This window comes from Boleophthalmus pectinirostris, unplaced genomic scaffold (assembly GCF_026225935.1).
Source record: "Boleophthalmus pectinirostris isolate CB_2022bp ecotype Guang Dong unplaced genomic scaffold, ASM2622593v1 HiC_scaffold_13, whole genome shotgun sequence".
In the NCBI taxonomy this organism is placed as follows: Eukaryota; Metazoa; Chordata; class Actinopteri; order Gobiiformes; family Gobiidae; genus Boleophthalmus; species Boleophthalmus pectinirostris.
In genome coordinates this window covers 24,771,280-24,793,023 of record NW_026571036.1, presented here as the reverse complement: position 1 = coordinate 24,793,023, position 21,744 = coordinate 24,771,280, and the positions used below count along the sequence as shown (strand labels likewise).

Below are 21,744 nucleotides of genomic sequence, written 5' to 3'. Positions count from 1 at the left end.
GTGAATAAATCACACAATACAATGATACAGTGATTGCACATAGAACAGTAAGTTTTACACTAGGTGCACATTAACCACAGGGAGGGTTCGACATGTACTTTGAGCAAGTTACTTACATGTTACATCAACTACTTTTGACCAAGGCTGCCATGTCTAGGACAAAAATAAACTCTGTGAGGACCCTTTCTGCAGATCTGCTCACCTGTACCCACGTCTGAAGAGGTCAGTGTAAGGGGACGTGTTAGTCCCACAAACGTAATAATCAAAAAACAAACAAAAAAAACAAACAAACAAAAAACAAACAAACACAAAAACACACATGCACACACAAAACCCACAAAAAACTCAATGTAATGAACCCGCAAATGTAACAACTTCCCACAAACAGATCTCCATCACAAACATAATAATCTAATTTAACATTATACCTGTTACATTAGTTTTACACTTACACTGTAAAGTCCATCAGTCACAAGTATGAGAGTGAAAAATGGGTCCATAACCAGTTAAAGTTCTAAAATGTAATATATTTATATTACTAATATTACTATTCAAAAATGTAGTCTCATTTGGATTACTTTTTGTCTTAAACAAATTCAACCAACATTGTCAGTTCATTGGAGAGTAGGTGGTCAGAACTGAGACTGGTGGGACAGAACACTGATAGTAGAGGCCAGGATATATACAAGAGCACAGACGTGTCTCTTTACATAGAATAAATGCATGATGTTATCTCAACTTTTTGAATTAGTTTTCACCCATCCAGCTGCTAAAATATATAACATTACTACTACATACAGATGAAACATCATCAGTCTGTCAGTTACAGACGTGACCCCAATGCACTTTGATCCCACACAAATGTATGGATTTGATGCTGGGTGTGACGTTATCCAAAGTCACATATCACACCAGGGCTAAATTTCCCAAAACGTAGCATGCAGAGTACCCGGCCTTCTTGGAGTCTCTGGGGCTCCGTAGCTCTACTGGGGGACTTCAACGCCCACGTGGGCAACAACAGTGACACCTGGAGAGGGGTGATTGGGAGGAACGGCCTCCCTGATCTGAACCCGAGTGGTGTTTTGTTACTGGACTTCTGTGCTAGTCAGGGTTTGTCCATAATGAGCACCATGTTCGAGCACAAGAGTGTCCATCAGTGCACGTGGCACTAGGACACCGTAGGCCGGAGGTCAATGATTGACTTTATCGACGTGTCATCTGACCTCTGGCCGTGTGTCCTGGACACTCAGGTGAAGAGGGGGCAGAGCTGTAGGGCACCACCTGGTTGTGAGTTGGGTTCGCTGGCAGAGGAGGAAGTTGGAAAGACCTGCAGGTCCAAGCGTATTGTGAGGGTGTGTTGGGAACGTCTGGCAGAGCCCTCTGTCAGAAGGACTTTCACCTCACAGTAGAGAACTCACACCTCTGGGAGGTGTGAGTCCGAAATTAATGTAAAAAAATGATGGCTCAGTCGAAAAACTTTACTTAGTGTGTTTTTATTCACATCACAGCTCAAAGTGCAGAGTGGAATATTTACAGTGAAAAAATGAGGTGGTAGAGTCCAACAAAAAAAAAAAAAAAAAAAAAAAAAAAGAAGTATTTACAACAATATTTACAATAATCGCACTTACAGAAGCCAGCACCCACATAGTCAGGCCAAAAATGACTGGAGCTCCCTCCTTTTATACCCCCTCCCCCTGGGCTAACCAATTAACCAAAAATGGGGTTTTAAGGAATTAACATAAGCAAAACTGTATTGATGAACACAAATCAACTTGGAAATAAACATAATGAAAATAACTTAAAGAACCCCTCATATGGTTATCATAAATTCCATTAAATAACTTAAAAAACTAAAATAACACCCCAAATAGACCACAATGGTCGAGTCCGAGATCACATGTCCCCCTTGAGTGCGCCACTATGCTCTATTTAAAGCACAACCAGGAAGTGCCTCGGTTTGGCCCCCGAACCAGAGAACGGCGCAGAGACTGCTGCAGGTAAGAGTGCGGGCGTAGGTGTCAAGTGTGCACCCTCGAATGCACTAGCTGGGAAACAGTCCAGATGTCGGGGAAAATAGTGTGTCTCGCGGTCCTACGTAGAAACCGTCTATCGGAGCTTGGGAAGCACTCCGCTCGCTCTTGGGCCAGATGAAGACGCGCCAGTCCGGCGATGAAGGGGCAACACGGGCGCTCCGTCACACTCACACACATACTACTTTTATTTTGCACACACACTGACCTTCTGTCTCGTCAGGGTGCTTCTCCATTCCTTAGTTGGGGAGGGGGGGCTTACCAGGCAAGCTTCAGGACCCCGGCCTGACTAATTTCATCCAGGGAAGGCTCCCTGTCTCTGGGTGTAGCACCAGGAGTGGCCCCTTGAGCATCCCCAGTGCTCTGGCCCCAGGGACTTAACCTGACTCGTCTAAATTCAGGAAAGCTCACTGTCCTTGGGTAGGGACCAGGACTCTCTCCCACCAGAGGCAGAGTATCAGGGAGATTCCAGAGGCCCAGCCTGACTAGTCTGACCTGGAGAAGGCTTCCTGTCTCTGGGTGTAGCCACCAGGAGTCGCCCCTGGAGCATCCGTGCTGCTCTGGCTCCAGGGGTCAGCCAGTCAGCCTGATTGTGAATGATGCAGGTCATACAATCTGTTCAGACTCCTGCTCTCCAGAAGGAGGTACCGTCCATTCCCCAACCACCACACTCATCAGCAGCTTCATCCACCAGGCTGCGGATGCTGAACTCTCTTCCTTCTCTAACCACCAGGCAGCCAGGAATCTGTCTTCCTAAAGAAGAACATTTGAACTTTTCCATTTATTATTATTATTATTATTATTATTATTATTATTATTATTATTATTATTATTATTATTATTATTATTATATATTTATTTATATATTTATTTATTTATTTTTTTATTTGAGAAGGTTGGGAGTAGGGATGGGCATCGATTGTCGGAAGAATTAACGATTGATTATCGATTAATCATTAACGTTTGTATATTAAAATGATCATCATTATTATTACTATCTGCACTACTAATCTGCATAAATAAATTCAACTTTACGACATATAAACCGTAACCACTCTAGAGCCACATCAGCCCGTTTGACATTATAATGTGTTTAATTCAGTTTTGCGCAACTCTCACAGAAACAAAACTTAAAACCACATCGCTAATTTGCATAAACTCAGCGAAGATAAAACTACAGCTCTTGTGTCACTGATGCGGTCAATTTCTGTCGGATTAAAAGACATGACTCAGTAGAATACAGGTCAGTGTGACCATATTTGCGTTTGTCAAAACCAGGACACCGTACAGGGGGTGGGAGGTGGGGACTCATCGACATTGAGTGACTCTCACCTGGCAAAGCTTTTTCCCACTGGACACCGAAACATATGTTCCTGCTTTATACACTGTGCACATGGACTCACACTTGTCCCCAACGCAACGGAAAGCATGGAATTTCTTGTACAAGTCATCGTTAAATACGCATTTGCGTTTCGTTACGTTGCAGACTGACCGACTGTTCGTGTCTCGCTCCTTCTGAGTGCAGAGACACATGTACGGACCTCTGTTTGGTCACACTACGCACAGCAATCTACATTCGGTTTGTCGATTAAAATTAATGTAATCGATGAAATTCTTAATGATCAATTATCGATTAATCGTCTAATCATGCCCATCCCTAGTTGGGAGTGAGGAACAAAATTTCAATTCTTCATATGAAAATTGACAATAAATTAATTGAACTGAATTGACTAGTAAGTCTAACCTAGGGCAAGTTCTACTGTCTCTGGGGAGAGGATTAGGAGGGTCCCGCCGCTGGAGGGTTAGGGTTAACCCACTGGAGCCAGAGTACCAGAGGGGCTCCAGAGGCCCAGCCTGACTAGTCTGACCCAGGGAAGGCTCACTGTCTCTATGTGTAACACCAGGAGTGGCCCCTGGAATTTCCCTGTTGCTCTGACCCCAGGGACCAGGACAATGATCTTTTTGGTCACCACATGTGATCTTTGACACTATAGTTAATGGTTGAACACAGGTATTTAGCAGACGGTTTTATCCATAGATAAATTGGACTCGTAGCAGAGAGATTGATGCAAACCACTGCTCCAACATGCCCACATAGTGACCCGTCCAATCAAAGAAAAGCACCTTGAGGTAAAAATATGAACCTAGAGCCCTGAGTAATATTTAAATGGGACTTTTTCAGACATCTTGACAGTTTATTAGTTAAATATGAGGATAATAGATTTAACATAAAAAATGAATAAAAATAAGAAGAATAAATCAGAATTGGATTCCTTGTATCAAACAAAGTAGAAAAATTACATTATACAACAATTTAAGACTAAGGAAGGGGAGATATAACCTTTTGTTGTTTCGGCAAGGGCCATTTTGGATTTTATGCACACTGGCCACTACTACTACTACTACTACTACTACTACTACTACCACTACTTCTGGCCTCACACCGGGGTGCCAAAATATGTAGTGTGAAATCTACATGGGCACACAGTGTGATACCAGGAGATGTAGGGAGTAACTGATGTTACAGGTTGGAATTTAGGAGTTCTAAGTTAAAGCTGCACTCACGTGGTCTTTGTGAGTGTTCAGCTCTGACTAGAAGTAAATTTGGAGGCACCACTCAGCAAATGTTGAGAAATATTACCAATCCAATTTAATCAATTACCTACGTTAATTAATTAATTAATAATTAATTAAACAATTGATCTGAAGGTTCGTAAATTCTTGTCCATATCAGTGACCTGTATATTTTGAAATGACATCACTGGAAATGACATCACTATTCACCAAAGCAAACAGTGGTTTATGAATATTTATTGACCAAGTTAAACAAACATTTAAATATCAAATATGTAAATGAGTGGAGGTCGCTCTAAACTGGTGTCTAGAGATCTGAGATTAGACACAACTTTAAGAGTTTATCTAAAGTTCTGTGTTGAGTCTAAATTGATAAAGTAAGTCATTCTGTGACAGTGCACATACAACCCGGGGAGCGTGGACATGTCCAGTCACCATGTGGTCCTCACAGGTCCAATGAAGCTTTGAGTTTCTCAGGACGTCGGTTCTGAAGAATCAAACGCAATGAAATGGATGAAGGCCACATGATCTTCCAGGCTCAGTCGGTGTCAGGCTGAAGGACGCTCTCCTCTGTTCCAGAGGATCAGAGGACACGTTTCAGTGTCTATGACACAGGTGTCAAACATAAGGTCCGGGGGCCAGATCCGGCCCTCCAAGACCTTTAATGTGGCCGATGGGTGATTTTCTACTAAAATATTTTAATTATTTTTTCTATTAAAATATTGGTAATTTTCTGCGGTGCTTAGCATAGCAGCATCTCCAGCATCTCTGTACATGGCCCCTCCCACCAGAGCAGCACAAATGAAGACTTTCCGAACGCTCTTAAAGGATGATCATTTTGACTGTTGACCGTGACACCCTCATCAAAAAAATGTCCAAAATGAGAAAAGTGGACACAGAGTGTATGATTTTCCAAGAAAAATTGACTTATTCCTGTTTGCATACAAGTTAATGTTAAAACATTGTGTTGAAATAGAATTTTTCTTAAAGTTTCAGGTTGTTCATAATATTATAATATTATAATAAGAAAGAGTTCATCAAGACTTCTGTAATAGATTTGCGTCTCTCTGCACAAATATTTGAACTTATTGTTATTTTTGGGGTACATATGACATGAGTTTTCTGATCCGGCCCCTTTAGGATCAAAGTAGGTTGGATATGGCCCCCGGACCGAAATGAGTTTGACACCCCTGGTCTATGAGGTCTAACAGCGCTGGTCACAGATTAAGGCTAATCAATCAAAAAGACTAAGTCTGGAAAAATGCTAATATTTAAATTTGCAAAAATATGAAAACTTCGCTTTCAAATCAGATCACATCACGTGAAACGACAGGAACTGCTTTGAACAGAGGGAGAACTTGGCCGTTGTCCCTCTTGTTCGGCTCTACAACATCTTGACCATTCTGAGCTGAACTGTTTCTGTGATCTTCTTCTGCTGAACTGAGATCTGAATTTAACTGGTCAGAACTGGCGAACTGCGATGAGGTCTGTCTTCCTCCTCTTAAATCTTAAGGTAAGCGGGAAGACTGACCAATGAGGTGCGTGTTGGCGTGGAATTACAACTTAACAGTTTTACACAAAGAAAGTATTCACATGACATTTACAAATCAGTATTAAAACACACTGGCCAAAGTTCATTAAATGAATCAACTGTTTCATTCCTTTCTTTCTCTGGAGAAATTCTATTGTCTTGAGATTTAGAGAGCATTCCACAAAATCCCATCGTGTCTTTTATTTGTCGATTATAGTCAGTGAACAAACTTCAGTCAATTGATTTATCAAAAGGTGAAGCTTTATAGAAAAGTTAGTTTGGAAAAAGATCTTGAATCCTTATCGTGTAGTTGGCCAGAACTCTGTAACCTGAAATATGCAGGGTTCCCACGCCCATGGAAATCCTGGAAAAGTCATGGAAATTGAAAATGTAATTTTCCAGGCTTGGAAAAATCATGGAATTTTGTTTGTTCAATGAAAGTCTTAGAGAAGTAATGGAATTTTAGTATCTCTTTCATGCAACTCCAGTGTTCTGTTAAGTTCTCATGAGTCTGTTCTGATTATTTCTGAACGTCTGCACCTTTTATTTAAAAGAGACGACAATAAATGCACTGACAGGATTTTGAATGTTCCAAATCTATAATCCCAAACCATAAGGTGAGTGGAAAGGATTAACATTTCCTATTTAGCCCTAAAAGTCTGATCAGTTCTACACATGTAGGTGCTGTTAAAAGTCTTGGAAAATTCACATTCACATTCATAGGTCATGAAAAACTCATAGGTTTAAAATGTTGTCAGTGAAAAAGAGTGGGAACCCTGAATATGGGGGGAAAAAAAAATGTTAAAGTAATATTGACACAAAAAAATTTGCTATTAATTCATAATAGTTATAGTTATACACAGTGTGTTGCTCGCAAATATAGGATCTATGCTCTGCATGTGTGAAAAACTGTAGTAATTCCTTTGAGAAATGTGAAGTGTACTCACAAATTTTCACCATGCGGTGCTGTCAAAAGTGATTTCTGGCCATGCCACTTTGCAACAGTAGCATACAGAGGCGGTGGTGCATTCTCAGGCCATGTGGCAGGAAGTAGCACAAGCTCATACCCCCACATACAGGGAGGCCCACTTTTAGTTTGTAAGAGGCTCCCCGTGGCATCAAGGTAGACAACGTCCTTTTCTGATATACTTTGATGCCACTGGGAGACCACAGCATGACCCCCCTCGGTTCCAGGAGCACCTTTTGGAGGACAGTCTGTGGGGTCATTTGAGGGTCACAGGTTTTTGGAGACTGATCATCTCATGTTTGTGAAGATGTTTTCTTTCTTTGTTCATACGAGATGTTCCTCAAGACATTTGGCGGCGGCGCTTGCTCCCTCCATCCATTTGCATACACTGATGGAGACAGTGCACCAAGTCACTCAGATGCATCTGATGTTAGCTGTTCTCTGTCTTTTGCCCACACAGGCCTGGCTTTCATTTCATTTCTACTCAGGACCACCTGTGCCCTCAGGTCTTGTTCTGATTGAACACTGGCAGTGGCTTTCACTGGGCAACACAGTTTCAAATCTTCATGTTTCATATAAAAACTGACAATAAACTTTTAAAATTTGAATTGATCTGAATTTTGAATTGAATTTGAATAATCATAACACATGGATCCCTTTGACTCCAGGATAGGTCCTGGGTCAAAATGAAAACTATGGCCAAGTGAATCAGATTCTATGCCAAAGTTATAAGCATTTTCATTTTTTATTGCTCCAAATGCATTTTCAGTGACTGTACAGCACATTCAGAACAACTATGCAACCCTGCCTCAGGAGTGAAAGAATATTAAGTGACCCGGCTTTAGGAGACAAACTAAAGACTTGGGGTCTGTCTGTGAGCTGTCATCTTTCACATTTTCATAGTTGCACTTTCTGTTCTTCCATAATAAAAGTGTACAACACCACACAGAAAGTATTGTTTGTATTACTTTGTTTTGGACCTGTTTCAGGTGCAACCTATATCCTGTACCACTAGATGGCGATGCTTTGATTCAATTCCGATGTATATAGTGTCGATTTACCTTTTATACCACTGTTACAAACATCTGGAGATGGAAAAAAGAAAAAGCTGTAAAGTAAAATAAAAATAAAAACATTTAAAATAAATAATGAAAATAAATAATCATAATAAATAATAAATAAATAATAATAAATCAACTTTTGAAATAGTTTATTATGTGAAAATATTACCCAGGAGTTGGCTTGTTTCATTCTCCACAAAAACACTTGTGATAAAAGAACTAGCCTAACCCCCAATTATATACACATATATGTACATTCATACAGACAAGGGGACGGTGTATTACTCGTGACCACAATAGTATGATAAAATATTTTAGTCATGTTGTTACCTCACCATCCACACATTTCTGAGTCACCCTGCATTATTAGTCTATTTATATCTACATTTTACCTTTTTAGCAGAAATTCCAATTCCAGGGCTGGTGTCATCCAAATGATTTTAATGAAGGTGTATGGAGTTTAAAAACACAGTGGAGCACAACTCCAGGTATGTCTTTGATGAGGAAATGTATTTTATGGTATTAGGTGAACCTAAAGCTACCGTTTATGAACTAGCAATCAAACCCTCAGAATAATGGGAGTAAAATCAGCACATGAGCTTTGGTTTACAGCTAAGGGCTGACACATTTGATTTAACAAACTATGAAAGTGTCACAGGCCTGATCACTGAAACAACACTGAAACACTGCACCAGTGCACAGTCAACCAGGGCTCTGCCAGTCTGTTAAAAGTGACCAGGCTGGGAACACACATGAGAGGAGGATACCAACACAAATTTTTTAGCTCATTAATAAACATCAGATGAAACACAGCAGCTAAGACTTATTTATTTGCTTATTATTTATTTACTTTCAGCAGCACCTGTGGAATTAACCAACCTAAGGGAGACCACATGGGGCGAATAGCCAGTCACAGGTGAGAATGGAGTCATGACTGCAAAGGGACTAGAGGAGAGCTTATTGATGCTGGACAACTGTTTTTTTCCCCTTTTTTGTGGCTTGAACTTTATTCACATTTCTCCTGTTTAGTTTGAATGTTTGCCTTGTTATCTGTGTGGTTTAATACTTTGCCATAGTCGTAGTTAAAAAGTAGTGACACAAGAGAAAAAAGATTCAGCTGTTTCAGTGATCTGAAATACAGACACCATTTAAGTTTGATCCTGTCAGATCTCAGGAGCTCAGCAGGGCCGCGCCTGGGTAGTACTTGGATGGGAAACCACTGGGAAAAATCAGGTGCCACAGGGAGGCGCTAGTGGGAATAACTGTCATTGTGTCCTTCACCCACATTGCCTAGTATGAAAGTGGTGTGTGAGTGATGGTGGTGGTCGGAGGGACCGATTGCGCCGATTGGCATGACAGCCGCGCTTCTGTCAGTGTGCCCCAAGGAAGCTATGACTACAATAGTAGTTTACCATCACCAGGTGTAGAGTGTATGAATAATGCTGAATAATGCTATGGAAAGTGTCTTTGTGACAAATGTCGATGAAAAAGTGCTATATAAATAAAGACTTACTTAAAGACTTAGTCTGTGTCCACACTGCCATGAAGTGAAGCAAGCTCCTGTTTAACATCTCAAACATCATACATCTGAAGTCAAAGGACTTCACAATAGCAGTATATACCCCACAGAAGTGTAATACCCCCTCTCACCCTCGCTCTCTCACTCTTTCTCTCTCACCCTCGTCCTTAAAACTATATTTAGCTCTACGAGGGTCACTACAGGCAAATGCATGAGATCTCAAAGCAGTCAGGAGGAGCTGACCCACTAGAGCTCACTCTCTTTCAGCCACAGAGGAACTGAAAGTGTTTCCCAACCCTCAGGAAATTACAGAATTATTTTTTACAAAGACAAAACTTCAATTTCTAATGTGCTGCTGAGACAGGATGAGTGACCAAGCTCAAACAGACCCAAGGCCTTTGGTGGAAGAGGAGACCGCCGTAAAAGTCATAGTTGGATCTGAAGCATCTTTTCTTCCAGATGGGAAGCTTGATTACCCTCCAGCCGGGGTGAACTCCATTTATTCAGCCATTTTGAGCCGAAATGAGGCGGTGAAGGATGCCAAAAGGCTGAAGACCTTCCTGGAGCTGAGAGACAAGTATGTGAAGAAGAAAGTCCTGTTTGAAGATCCACTGTTCCCGGCCAACGACTCCTCACTGTTCTACAGCCAGAAGCCTCCCATGAAGTTTGAGTGGAAACGCCCATCTGTGAGTCAAGTGCTTTTGACACATGAGTGACATGTATTTAGGCTAATGTGGTTATGATACTCACATTCACTCTTTCAACATTAAATCTTTTCTATTCCCATGTGTCTTATATGTGTGTACTCCTTCAGTCGTCTTGGTAGGTTCATGTTGGTCCGTGAGTGTACTAGTCTATGTGCACTGACACTTGATCTGATACAGAGAAACATCATTCTAAAACTAATCAGGAAAAGTTCATTTCTGTGCTGTCAATGAGACTTTATTAATATTGATACCTGCTCAAATGAGTATCTAGTTTCAGTACTAGTTGTAGTATTGATTAGTATCTGATTTTCAATACTTTAGACAACTTAGATTTATTCATCTCTTTAATGGACAATATGGTTACAGTGTTGTACTGGTCTGCTCTAGTGTGATTTGCAGCTATCCACAGGAGGGGCCCACGGCATGTGGCGCTTTTCTGTGATGATGTTTGCGGCGGCCAAAGCTCACATTGGTCACTGCAGTTTTCTAATGCAGAAGTCACCAGACTTGTTTGTTTTATTAAGTTGTTTAAAATACAATTTCATTTTAAATTATTGTCATTTAAAGTGTCCAAATTAGAACATAATGTAATAATAATGATTGTCATCAGTTATAATTATACTAGAGCAAACACAAACACAACAGGTCTGCTTTAAAACCAGTCTATCCTTCATTTATTCATTCATTCAGTCTTGCTTTAATTGCTTAAACTGAATTGCCTGTGTACCTTCAGCTTAGACAAATGGCAAATGGTGGGCCATCAACTGATTCTATACTTGCCTGTAATTAAATATAACATCAATATTATTATAAAAGTTGAATTAACTCGTATTAAGACTCCAGTGACTGTCTGCAGGACAGGCTTTCCCTCAGGTCACTGTCATATCTCAGATGTGTCCAGTGTCAAAGCTGATTTGCCGCATGTCTGTGGGAATGCCTCTGGTTTGACACCTCTCCCTCTCTCTGTCCTCTCTTTTTCATTCACTCTTACCCCTCCCCTCTCTCTGTTTCCCACTCTTCCTCGCTCTCAGTCACACACCCACATTCTCTGTCTTCTCATTGTGTTACTCTTTCTCCATCTCGTCTCTTTCACTTCTCTTTCTCACTGATTCTCTCACTTTACACTTGTTCCATCTGCACTCTCTCACTCTCCTCTGACTCCCTCTGTCTCTTTCTGCTCTTTTCTCTCAATCCTTATTCATTCATTCTCACCCCCCCTCTCTCAGCCCTCGCTCACTTGTTCTCTCTCTCTGTCTCTCTCTAACCCTTTGTCTAGCCTCGTACTCTTCTTTTCTATCTCCCTCCCTTTGTCTCACTCCTCACTCCATCTTTCTCTTTCTCTAATCCTCTCACCATCTCAACTCATCCAAAAATGTTCCTTTTCTCTTGTTTTGTACACTAACTTATTAGCATCTGTTTAGAGACTCTGCAATAGGAGGTGTATTTATCTTGTTGACATGTTTGGACTGCTGAGATCTTCAGAAGTGTCCCCGGGGTTGGTTGGTGGTGACGTGCCATGTATCTGCTGTTGTTACTTCCTGTGGGCGTGGTCACCCAGATGGAGCTGACAGGTCGCTCAGACTGACCACGCCTCCTGCCCCCGGTGCTCTCTGGAGGAGGGTGTCCCAGGCGTGTGAAAGGGGGAGCGCTCCGTCATCTTGGTTGATCTTGTTGTTTTCTGATCCAGTGACCAGTGCCCTGTCCCAGTCCGTCCCCGTCTCTCTCTGTCTCTCCTCCTCTCTCTCTCACCACTTTCTTTTTGTCTTACGCTCTGTCTTTCTCTAACTATGTATTCTCCACCTGCTCTGCCCCCTTACCCCCTCACACGCTTTCTCTTTCTTTTTTCTCCCCCGCTCACTCTTGTTCAGTCTCTTTCTCTTTAATTACTGTCTTTCTCTAAACCCTTTCTGTCCATCACTCTTTCTCTCTGCCCTCTGTCCCTCTCATAACCCTGTCACATGCACAGTGTAGTATTTGCCTTGTGCATGCCTCTGGTTTGACTGGAGTCCAGGCTGAAATGCTCCAGGCAGCAGCTGTTCCACCGAGCAGCGAGCAGCCTTATGACACCATGTAAACAGACACAAGTGCTAAACGCTTGATGTGCTTCAAATAATAATGTAATGACTTACTGCCACAGCCCCGCTTCTTTATATTTGACTCATCATTCATGGCAGAGGCAGACACACCAACAGTGGATTTAAGCAGACCTATTCTGCAAAATCTACTTTTCAGAGCTTTTCACCATGTTATGTTTATCTTCTCATTACTCTCTGAAGCTGTATTTGGAGTGATGATGGTTACTGATGATTTGTTCCTTTTATTACATTGCTTTAACTGAATATTGTGATTTAAAATGTGCAAAGGATCATCATGATCCATGGGTGTAAATATATAGCAGGTCTCCTTTAAATTAAACATGTTCTAAAGGTCTTATATAGTGAGAGATTCTGAGTTTACAGCCATGGGATATAATGTCGCTTCCTCATCAGAAACATACCTGAAGTATGTTCACACATGTTGAAGTAATCCTGCATACGGAGCTCATATCAGCACTCAAACTGTCTGGACTGGGTACTTTCATACTCTGGGTTGGCTTTGTGAGAAAGGTCCATGCACCAAAAGGACGTGTCAGAGACAAGTTAGTTGTATCATTCATAGATTGTGTACCAGTGCTCATGACAATTTGTTTTTTAAGATAAGGTGTGCAAAAGTTCTTAATGCCTCAGTAATGCACATTATTGAACCTTTAATGGACACAAAGAAACTGAATGTGGAGTAACTCTGCACTCCTCTTGACTGCAGTTCTAACAGTGCTGAGTCTTCTCTCTGATCACATGACTCACATCATCATCTAAATTTAGACTGAATGCCCACACACCCAACACCATAAGAGCCCCTTATAAAAGGTTCTTCACTTGTGGCTTAGGGTCACGCCACTGTTAAGTTTAAGATGTGCTGTAAATGACAAAGGATGCATAATATTCACTATATCATGTGACACTTTTGGGCTGGCGGCTATAACAACTGCTTGACTTCACGGAGAGATGTTTTGCCTAGAATGTTCCACATATATATCTCCCATTTTAATTACAGATGTCATAATTGCTAAAAATACTTATTACAGTGAGCAGCTTCGCCTCCTCACAGATCTGGCCTGTGTTTTGGCAGGAGGCTCGTCTCCATGGAGATGGATAGGTTAGATGCCCTACATTCCACGCAATGCAATAATATCCCCATGGGGACAACCTGACCTTTACCATAAATGTTACATACAGTGCACCTTTAAATCTACCACAAGAATTTAGTTACTCTCTGTCCCCCCTCACTTGGCCCCTCCCCTTTCCCCTCACCTGGCCTTTGTTCAGCCTCACCTGTGCTCTATGTTCCTCTGTCAGGCCAAACAGTAACAGAAGTAATGCTTCATGGTGATATGTGAGAATACAACAGAGGCTTGTTGGTCTTAAACATGAAGCAACTTATATATGAAAATAAAATGACCATAAATATATAATTTGTGATGGATGTGTCACTGGTCGGCAGCCATTTCCAAACAAGAGTTCAACAAACAATCTCACAGTGAAGCTGTGATTCAATGTTAATCGTGCACATTCTCACCTGATGAGCACAGGAGCAGTGCTGACCTGTCAGCTGCTGACTTCTAAACCTGAGCATGACTCCCAAACCAGGTCTCGTCTTTCACTGTCTCACTGTGAGTCTGCACTAAACCAGAATAGATGTTACAGAAGAGAGCTTTAATCTAGGTGTCGACCAGTGTGTAGTTCTCCTGACCTTTACAAAACTTGTTCTCTCAGATTAACTTTTTTTTTTTTATACCAAAGAAGAGCAAAAGTATCTTTAGACTATACACTCCTCCGTTCTATCCCCCACGTCACTGTGTCCAGGAAATGCTAAAACTATTTTCACCTTCATAAGACTCCGAGCGTCTCAAATGTGAATAACAGTTCACAGGCCTGAATAATACTGCCTCACGTGACAAGTGGAAGGATATTGTGTTTATGGAAAATTTCATTTAAAGGGCCATGACCATGACACTTGAGTTCTATAGTTTCTCACTGGAGACCAAACTACTCATATAGTGAAATAAAACCTTCACACCTCCCATACTAGATGAATGAAATCACTGCAGCAGTCGTGCTGAATGCCACTGTTGTTAGGAAAGATTAATCAGATTTATTATATCCCATCTATTAGACCTCCAAACCAATATTACCAAATTACTTTTATGAAATCAACCTATTTGAGGTAAAATGTCATTTTTTTTGTTTTTGTTTTTACATTTAATCTTAAAGATTCAAATTTTTTCTGATTTTTCAGATACAGCTAACAACAACCGTAAGGGACATTCACTTCACTAACATAACATAGAAATATGGTTTTGAAAGTGGAATGAACATCACACAAAATCAGCCACACATTTTTGAAATGATACTTCTTCTATTTTGACAGGAGATTTGTGAAGACCCTCAGTTCATCATAGATGGAGCCAACAGAACAGATATCTGCCAAGGAGAGCTGGGTAAGGACTAAGGCTTTTCCTAAAGCCCATGTGGTCACTTAGCCTATGGCACCTGCCTGTGCTTCTGTGGTCTGTCCAGCTCTTGAGAAACGAAAACCAAAAGTTTGGCATTTGTAAATTGTCATAAAAATTTGTATGTTTTGTATTATAGTAAGATTTTTTGCAAATGACACCAGTACCTGCAGAATACAATACTACAATATGACCTTTACACTAGTAATATATTCATACATTCATTCTCTCTTTGAGAGTGAAAGATATGAAATAGATGAACTCCTCCAGCTAAGGAAGTCCTGACCATGTCTAGCAACAACATCATGCAGATGGGTCCCCAGCACTGCTCCTGAGGAGACGCCCAAGCACACGAGAGTCAAACTCAAATTCACAGAGGCCAAAATTAAAAACTGGGACTAACTCGTGGGCCAAACTAAATATTTATTGAAAATTTTCAACAACAGCTGTATGTTTTCTCTTCTCTCGAGATATGTAATGTTAAACCTTTTCTTATTAATTTTTTTTTTATATAATAATTCTGCTTAAACACTGAATCCAGAACAAGCATAATATAAAATAATAACAACATTTAAATACATAATGTTTTTATAGCTCATCTGAAGCCAGAAGGCCAGCTCTAATACATATTTGTTATGATCAAATATAATTATATGGGCCAAATTTATCCTGAGTTTGACATGTCTGCCCTAGCAGCTCTGAGTGCAGAGAACAATTTTCCCAGAAACAATAGAGTGTATGATAATTTGACCATAGAGATTGTGTAATGTAAGTATAATACATAAGTGTGTGTGGTGTGTGCTCAGGGGACTGCTGGTTTCTGGCCGCCATCGCCTGCCTCACTCTGAATGAGAAACTGCTTTACAGAGTCATCCCTCCAGACCAGAGCTTCACTGACAATTACGCCGGCATATTCCACTTCCAGGTCTCAACACAAATAAGGCAGCCTTAGTAAACCACTTCATTCTTTACTTGCTCTGCTGCATACACATGTTTATGTGCATTAAAGGCTGTTTTATGTCCAGACGTGTGGGATAGTGGTAGAAGTTTAAGTGTTTTGTGTTTTCAGTTCTGGCGTTATGGTGAGTGGATCGACGTGTTGGTGGACGACCGGATCCCCACCAGCAGGAACCAGCTGGTCTTCACGAAGTCTTTCAGAAAGAATGAGTTCTGGAGTGCACTGCTGGAGAAGGCCTATGCAAAGTAACTGTCCGATCACCCATGGGTGCTAGCCACTTTCTGCTTATATAAGAGAGCCACCAAACGCTCTTGCATTTGACAGCAAAAGGCTTCAAAGAGATGAAAGAGATGCTCGTGCTTTTGTCTTCTACATACATTTGCCTCTAAAACTGTGTGTCTTAGCTCTTTTGTTAAACAGGGCCACACAGAATGCCTTGGTTACTCTCAGTTAAGGTTTGTCTTCACAATGTTTGAATGTTACTGGCACATTGACGTGATCAAAGTGGCTCTTGGTGTAGTACCTTCAGCGGTGTGGCCATCTTCAGCTTTAACTGAGGCCCACAGCCAGATGATTAGATAGAGAGAATACACACTAGAAAAGGCAACTAAATGTTAAGCCAACATACTTTACAAAAAAAGTGAGCTTATGTTAGAAACAGCTATTTCAAAACATTCATATATGTTTTCTATTTCCAGTGCAATGCATTTATCATCAGCCAGCACACAGTGTAGAGGCTCAGAAAAGTCAAATAAACACAGAAAAAAAAGCTGATCAATCAGAAGTAATATGTATTTAACCCTAGCAGGCCGTCTGAAAAGATTCAAAACAAACCAGTTTAGGGGACCAGAGCCAGTCCAAATACAGACTTCACTCACAGAATGTCTTCATCAGTGTTTAAACCTTAACTGAGTGTCCAGACCTCAGCCAGTCTGACTCTTGGGTTCTTCACTGTAGTTCTTGTAAAGTCAGCTCTGACTGTCCTTGCGCCCTCTGCCCTCTGTGTGTCAGGTTGCACGGGTCGTACGAGGCTCTGAAGGGGGGAAACACGCTGGAGGCCATGGAGGACTTCACTGGAGGAGTCACAGAGTTCTTTGAGCTGAGCCAGGCTCCTGAGCAGCTCTTCTGTATCATGAGGAAAGCCCTGGCAAGAGGATCACTTATGGGCTGCTCCATAGACGTCAGTACAACACACACAGACATTTGGGCCTTTGTGCTAAAGCTTAGACCATAATAGCAAGGTTCAGGTTGTTCCATGTCAAAACATAGGTGCAGTTATGGTTTGTTTGATGGACGGAAGTAGATTCAGTGAAATAATACAGTATTTTAGATGTAGATCACATTATTTGTTTTGTTTTCAGATGACAGTTTAGAGAGATTAAAGCCCCCACAATTGCAATGTGTTTTTGCCTTACCCACCTGTCGTGTTTATGTTTAGTTTATGTTACGTTTATGTCTCAAATAACACAAAAAACATGATGTACCACCATATGAGCTTGGAAATGAAACAAAAATCATTATTGCTGAAATGTAGGTGGTATCTAAGAGTTGGCGGCAAAACATATTCATCACTTTGAGGGGAAGTGTATGTAGCCTGCACTAGGCTCTTACAGTACAGCTTTCAGCTGAACCTGAGTCCTCAGAGTCTTAACCTACACATAGAGACACATCCAAGTTTGTCTCATTCTCAGCATATGGACAGACCATACCTCATGTGGAAGCTCAGAACCTCCTGAGCTGCAGAGGCTGCACTAGCGCTGACTCAGGATTGGCTGCAGGTGCTGGAGTTTAGTGACCATTCACATCAGAGAGAGAAATTTTAGGTTTAAACCAACTGTATCAATACTGCCAGTATTGAAACTGGCAACCCAAATGAGACTCATGTGAGGCTCATCCTGCTTTCTGAATGGATAATCATATTGAGAATACATAAATAAACATCTTGGTCATCATGTCCACTGTTTGTGATTAAGAATAAAACTGAGAACACAGAATTTGAATTGTCAGTAAAATCTATATTTGATTTGATCATGCTTACCTTGTATCTAAGGTCATGTTTATGAAATAAAAAATGATATCTTACATACAGTTCATTTAATGTAATGTCTCCACAAAGCATGGAGCCCTAACATGTGTGTGTGTGTGTGTGCGTGTGTGTGTGTCAGGTGACCTCTGTGAGTGAGATGGAGACCCGTATGGAGCAGGGCCTGGTGCGGGGCCACGCCTACTCCATCATCGCCCTGGAGGAGGTAGAGTGGGCCCTGAGTAAACGGGTTGCATGCTGGTGTGATGGTGGAACTGTTACTGACACAGTGTGTTTCAGTGTGATGAGGTGGACAAGGACAGCAGGGTGCAGCTCATCCGTCTCCGTAACCCCTGGGGCTGGGTCCTGTGGAAGGGCCCCTGGTGTGCAAAGTAAGTCTTCTGCAGACACTGGCTCACATTTGAAGGCGCTGATGGCTAAGATAGAAGATGGTGGGAAAAAAATCTATTGGAAATCTACAATTGTTGAATCAGATTGGTTTTTGCTAGTGATTTAGTGCATTAGAACATCTCTATATAAAAATGTACCATTTAAATTCAGCAGCTCACAAGATTAATGTGTAGCACTTCATAATAACTGCACATTAGCATTAATATAGCTCGCTGTGCTCTACATTCATTTTCTGAATTATTTTTTCACAAACGCTGATACATGTACATGACTGCTTGTTATAAATGTTTAAAAGTTCTAAACCTTATGCCAGTTGTTTTGTTCTAATCACTGGACAAGTTTATAAGAGAGATATTAAAAGAGTTAAAAAAAAAAAAAAAAAAAAAAAAAAAAAAGATAATTCCTCCAAACGTTTGTCAAAGAAATGTTACATCTGAATTGTGATGATGTGTTATATTTTTTGTAGTTCTAAGGAGTGGTCCACTATCTCCATCGCTGACAGAGAAAACTTGAAGAAACAGACAGTGGAGCAAAGTGAGTTTTGGTGAGTTATTTTGGCTTATTGTTTTATTCTTTTAGAAAGAAAACTTTTTGTACCAACCAGTATGTTTATCAAATAAGGTTTTGTGCCAACCTAAACTATTTACTCCTCTTCTTACACTGGTTTGCCAGCACAATGACTGATGTGGTCTTTCTTTGCGGAGTTGCATGTTCTGCCTGTGTTTGGGTGGGTTTCCTCAGGGCACACCTGTTTCCCCCATCAAGTTTATGTGTTATACTTTCCCCTGTTTTCAGGATGTCTTTTGCAGACTTTAAGCAGTACTTTACAAAGCTGGAGATCTGTAACCTGACCCCGGACACGCTGCAGGGCGAGGAGCGGAGCAGCTGGACTGTGTCAGTGAATGAGGGCCGCTGGGTCCGGGGTAGCTCTGCGGGAGGCTGCCGGAACTACCCTGGTAACCCCCGCTTCTAATTCTGACTTGGTTTGATGGCATAGTACCTGTACTAAATATATATCATATTTTTACATCAATTAAGTAGCTGTTTGTGGAAAGTTGAAAAGGAAAGTACAAAAATACAGGAAGTCGTGACCTCAGGGAAAGAAGGTGCCTGTTTGGTCTGTTATTAATGTTCATGTCTTCATTTAGGGAAAAAATAGAGAAATAAAAGCTCAAGGTCTTGTAGACATTTTAAGGTCAGAATGATGAATCTGACAACAACAGAAACAGACAGAGTTTGGTCACTGGCATTATTAAGCACTGAATTCATATTTCTTTATTTGTCAAACACAATGAACAGTAAATCATAATAATCATAATCATAATCATAATAATAAACTCATCAGATCCAGTGTTAGGGCAGTTTGAGGTGAGTAACAGCCCTAGGACAAAAGTGTCCCTCCTCTGTGTCCTGCAACATCACAGCCAGGCTCCAGGGGGAAACATTAGAGACAGCCACTCCCTCTTGTAAGCCTCTCTCACCCTGCTCTGTCTGTGCTGTCCCGTGCAGACTCGTTCTGGACCAACCCTCAGTACCGGCTGCAGCTGCTGGAGGAGGACGATGACAGTGAAGAAGGGGAGAAATTGTGCTCTTTGGTAGTCTCTCTGATGCAGAAGGGACGGAGGATGCAAAGGAACCAAGGGCCCAGGTTCCTCACCATTGGCTTCTGCATCTACGAGGTTCAAAACTGTTATACACTCAGAAAGATGTCTTCACAAGAATAATGTCTGTAGGTGTTTGAAATGGAAATTTAGGACAGGTAAAAATAAATTGTGGAATAAGCAGTTAAAATGTCATTGAGGATTAAAGTGAATTAAGCCATAAGTTTAACAGTGCAGTATGCAACTTTTCTAGTGAGGAGTCCGCCAATAAGGTACTTTCTTTTCTATTATCTGTACATTGTTACATTGGCCTTATATCTGTGTAATTCTTCAGTCATGCAGGTAGGTTCCACAGTGGTCCGTGGTGATTATACTTGTTCTGATACAGCTCAAGATCATTCTAAATCTATTCAGGAAGGGTTCATTTCTGTCCTGTGAATGGGACATTTTTCATACCGATACCTGCTCAAATGAGTATCTAGTTTCAATATTAGTTTTAGTATCAATTAATATCTGAATTTCCTTTTGACAACTCTAATGCTCTCCAACACACCAGCCTTAGAAAGTGAAGGTGACTTGTGTAAATCAATGGGGTCCGGTCAAGAGGCAACGGAGGGAAACAGGGGCAGATTTTTGACATTCAAATAGCTCTTATTCAGAAACTAGAGGGACTATTGAAATAAGTAAAGTATCAGAATGTAGGAAAGAGTTAACACTCCAACAGGGTAAAGTTAAACCTGTGATATTCTTTCAAGTTGTTGATAAAAATTTTTAAAAACTCATGTCGGTAACGGAGGGAATGAAATATGCAGCACTTTTTGGGCAATAAATACAAACAGTGATAACTAGCAGTTTTCACTTACATATCCTTAACAAACTGGTTTGAATATTTGCTTCATATAGTTTTCTACCATATGTTACAAGATTAGGTTGAAAAACCTCTTACTTTTTGAGTAATGAGATTTTTTATTAAGAAAGGTCATGGTAACACAGGGAAAAGTAACGGAGGGAAAATTGTGCAAGTAAGTAGAAGGTGCAGGATTTTACATCATTTATCAGCTTTTTTCTTCCGAATACTTTAATATTACTTCAAAATTAAAGGAAACTATTTCTATAAAATATGTCAGTCCTTCCAAGCAAATTTTTATCATTTTAAATACATTTTTTTGAAAAATCATGTACCTTCATCAACAGTTCAAAGATGGAATAACACAAGATATGATGAAATACATCCATTTATTGACATGATTTGCAGGTCTTTGAAATTTGGGAAATAATATTTGTTCCATGTTTCATACATGGTCTGTTTAAAACGTATGGAACTTTAGAACCAAAAATGGTACAGAAAAAAGGTCAACAGTTTCATAAACTAGAGTACATATGTATCTGTTCAATACATGTTTATATCAGATGCATTAACTTGAATTTTTGGCCTTGCTGTTTACTTCTGCTTGACCGGGGCCAATGGTTTCACTTGTATATTATTTATGTGGTACTGATTTGTGGTTTTGTCTTCGCAGGTTCCAAAGGAGGTACGAGCATTACAGAAATACTGAACGGAAAATTGCGCTGCATACTGTGGGGGTGTGATTGCACAATTTGAGCAAAAGTAAAGAGACTGATGAAGATGAAGCATATCCCTTCCAAAGATATGTTTCTCATCCAGAACATAACAAATGCTAACACAAATGACTAGAGGGTCCTTTTTGACCAGTCCCTGTGTTGTTTGTTGGTGTGTAGATGCAAGGGAAGCACCAGCACCTCCAGAAGGACTTCTTCCTGTACACTGCATCCAAAGCCAAGTGTAAGAGCT

General features: G+C 40.7%; 1 protein-coding gene across 3 annotated transcripts in view; it reads left to right on the top strand.

Moving 5' to 3' along the window:
* Window positions 1-9,924: 9,924 nt before the first annotated feature.
* The window catches only part of capn3b (calpain 3b), a 21,373-nt gene continuing 9,553 nt past the window's right edge, over window positions 9,925-21,744 (top strand). For 2 of the 3 annotated variants that reach the window (XM_055149763.1, XM_055149762.1), the window contains exons 1-12: window positions 9,925-10,368; window positions 14,857-14,926; window positions 15,745-15,863; window positions 16,008-16,141; window positions 16,908-17,076; window positions 18,062-18,145; window positions 18,220-18,311; window positions 18,797-18,874; window positions 19,126-19,286; window positions 19,840-20,009; window positions 21,452-21,463; window positions 21,672-21,744. The exon at window positions 21,672-21,744 is cut by the window's right edge and continues 136 nt beyond it. In XM_055149763.1, coding sequence (XP_055005738.1) covers window positions 10,048-10,368; window positions 14,857-14,926; window positions 15,745-15,863; window positions 16,008-16,141; window positions 16,908-17,076; window positions 18,062-18,145; window positions 18,220-18,311; window positions 18,797-18,874; window positions 19,126-19,286; window positions 19,840-20,009; window positions 21,452-21,463; window positions 21,672-21,744 — 1,483 coding nt within the window. In that variant the 5' untranslated portion in view covers window positions 9,925-10,047. Of the gene's footprint in view, window positions 10,369-14,856; window positions 14,927-15,744; window positions 15,864-16,007; window positions 16,142-16,907; window positions 17,077-18,061; window positions 18,146-18,219; window positions 18,312-18,796; window positions 18,875-19,125; window positions 19,287-19,839; window positions 20,010-21,451; window positions 21,541-21,671 lie in introns of those variants that run through there. The other variant, XM_055149764.1, reaches the window with a different exon arrangement.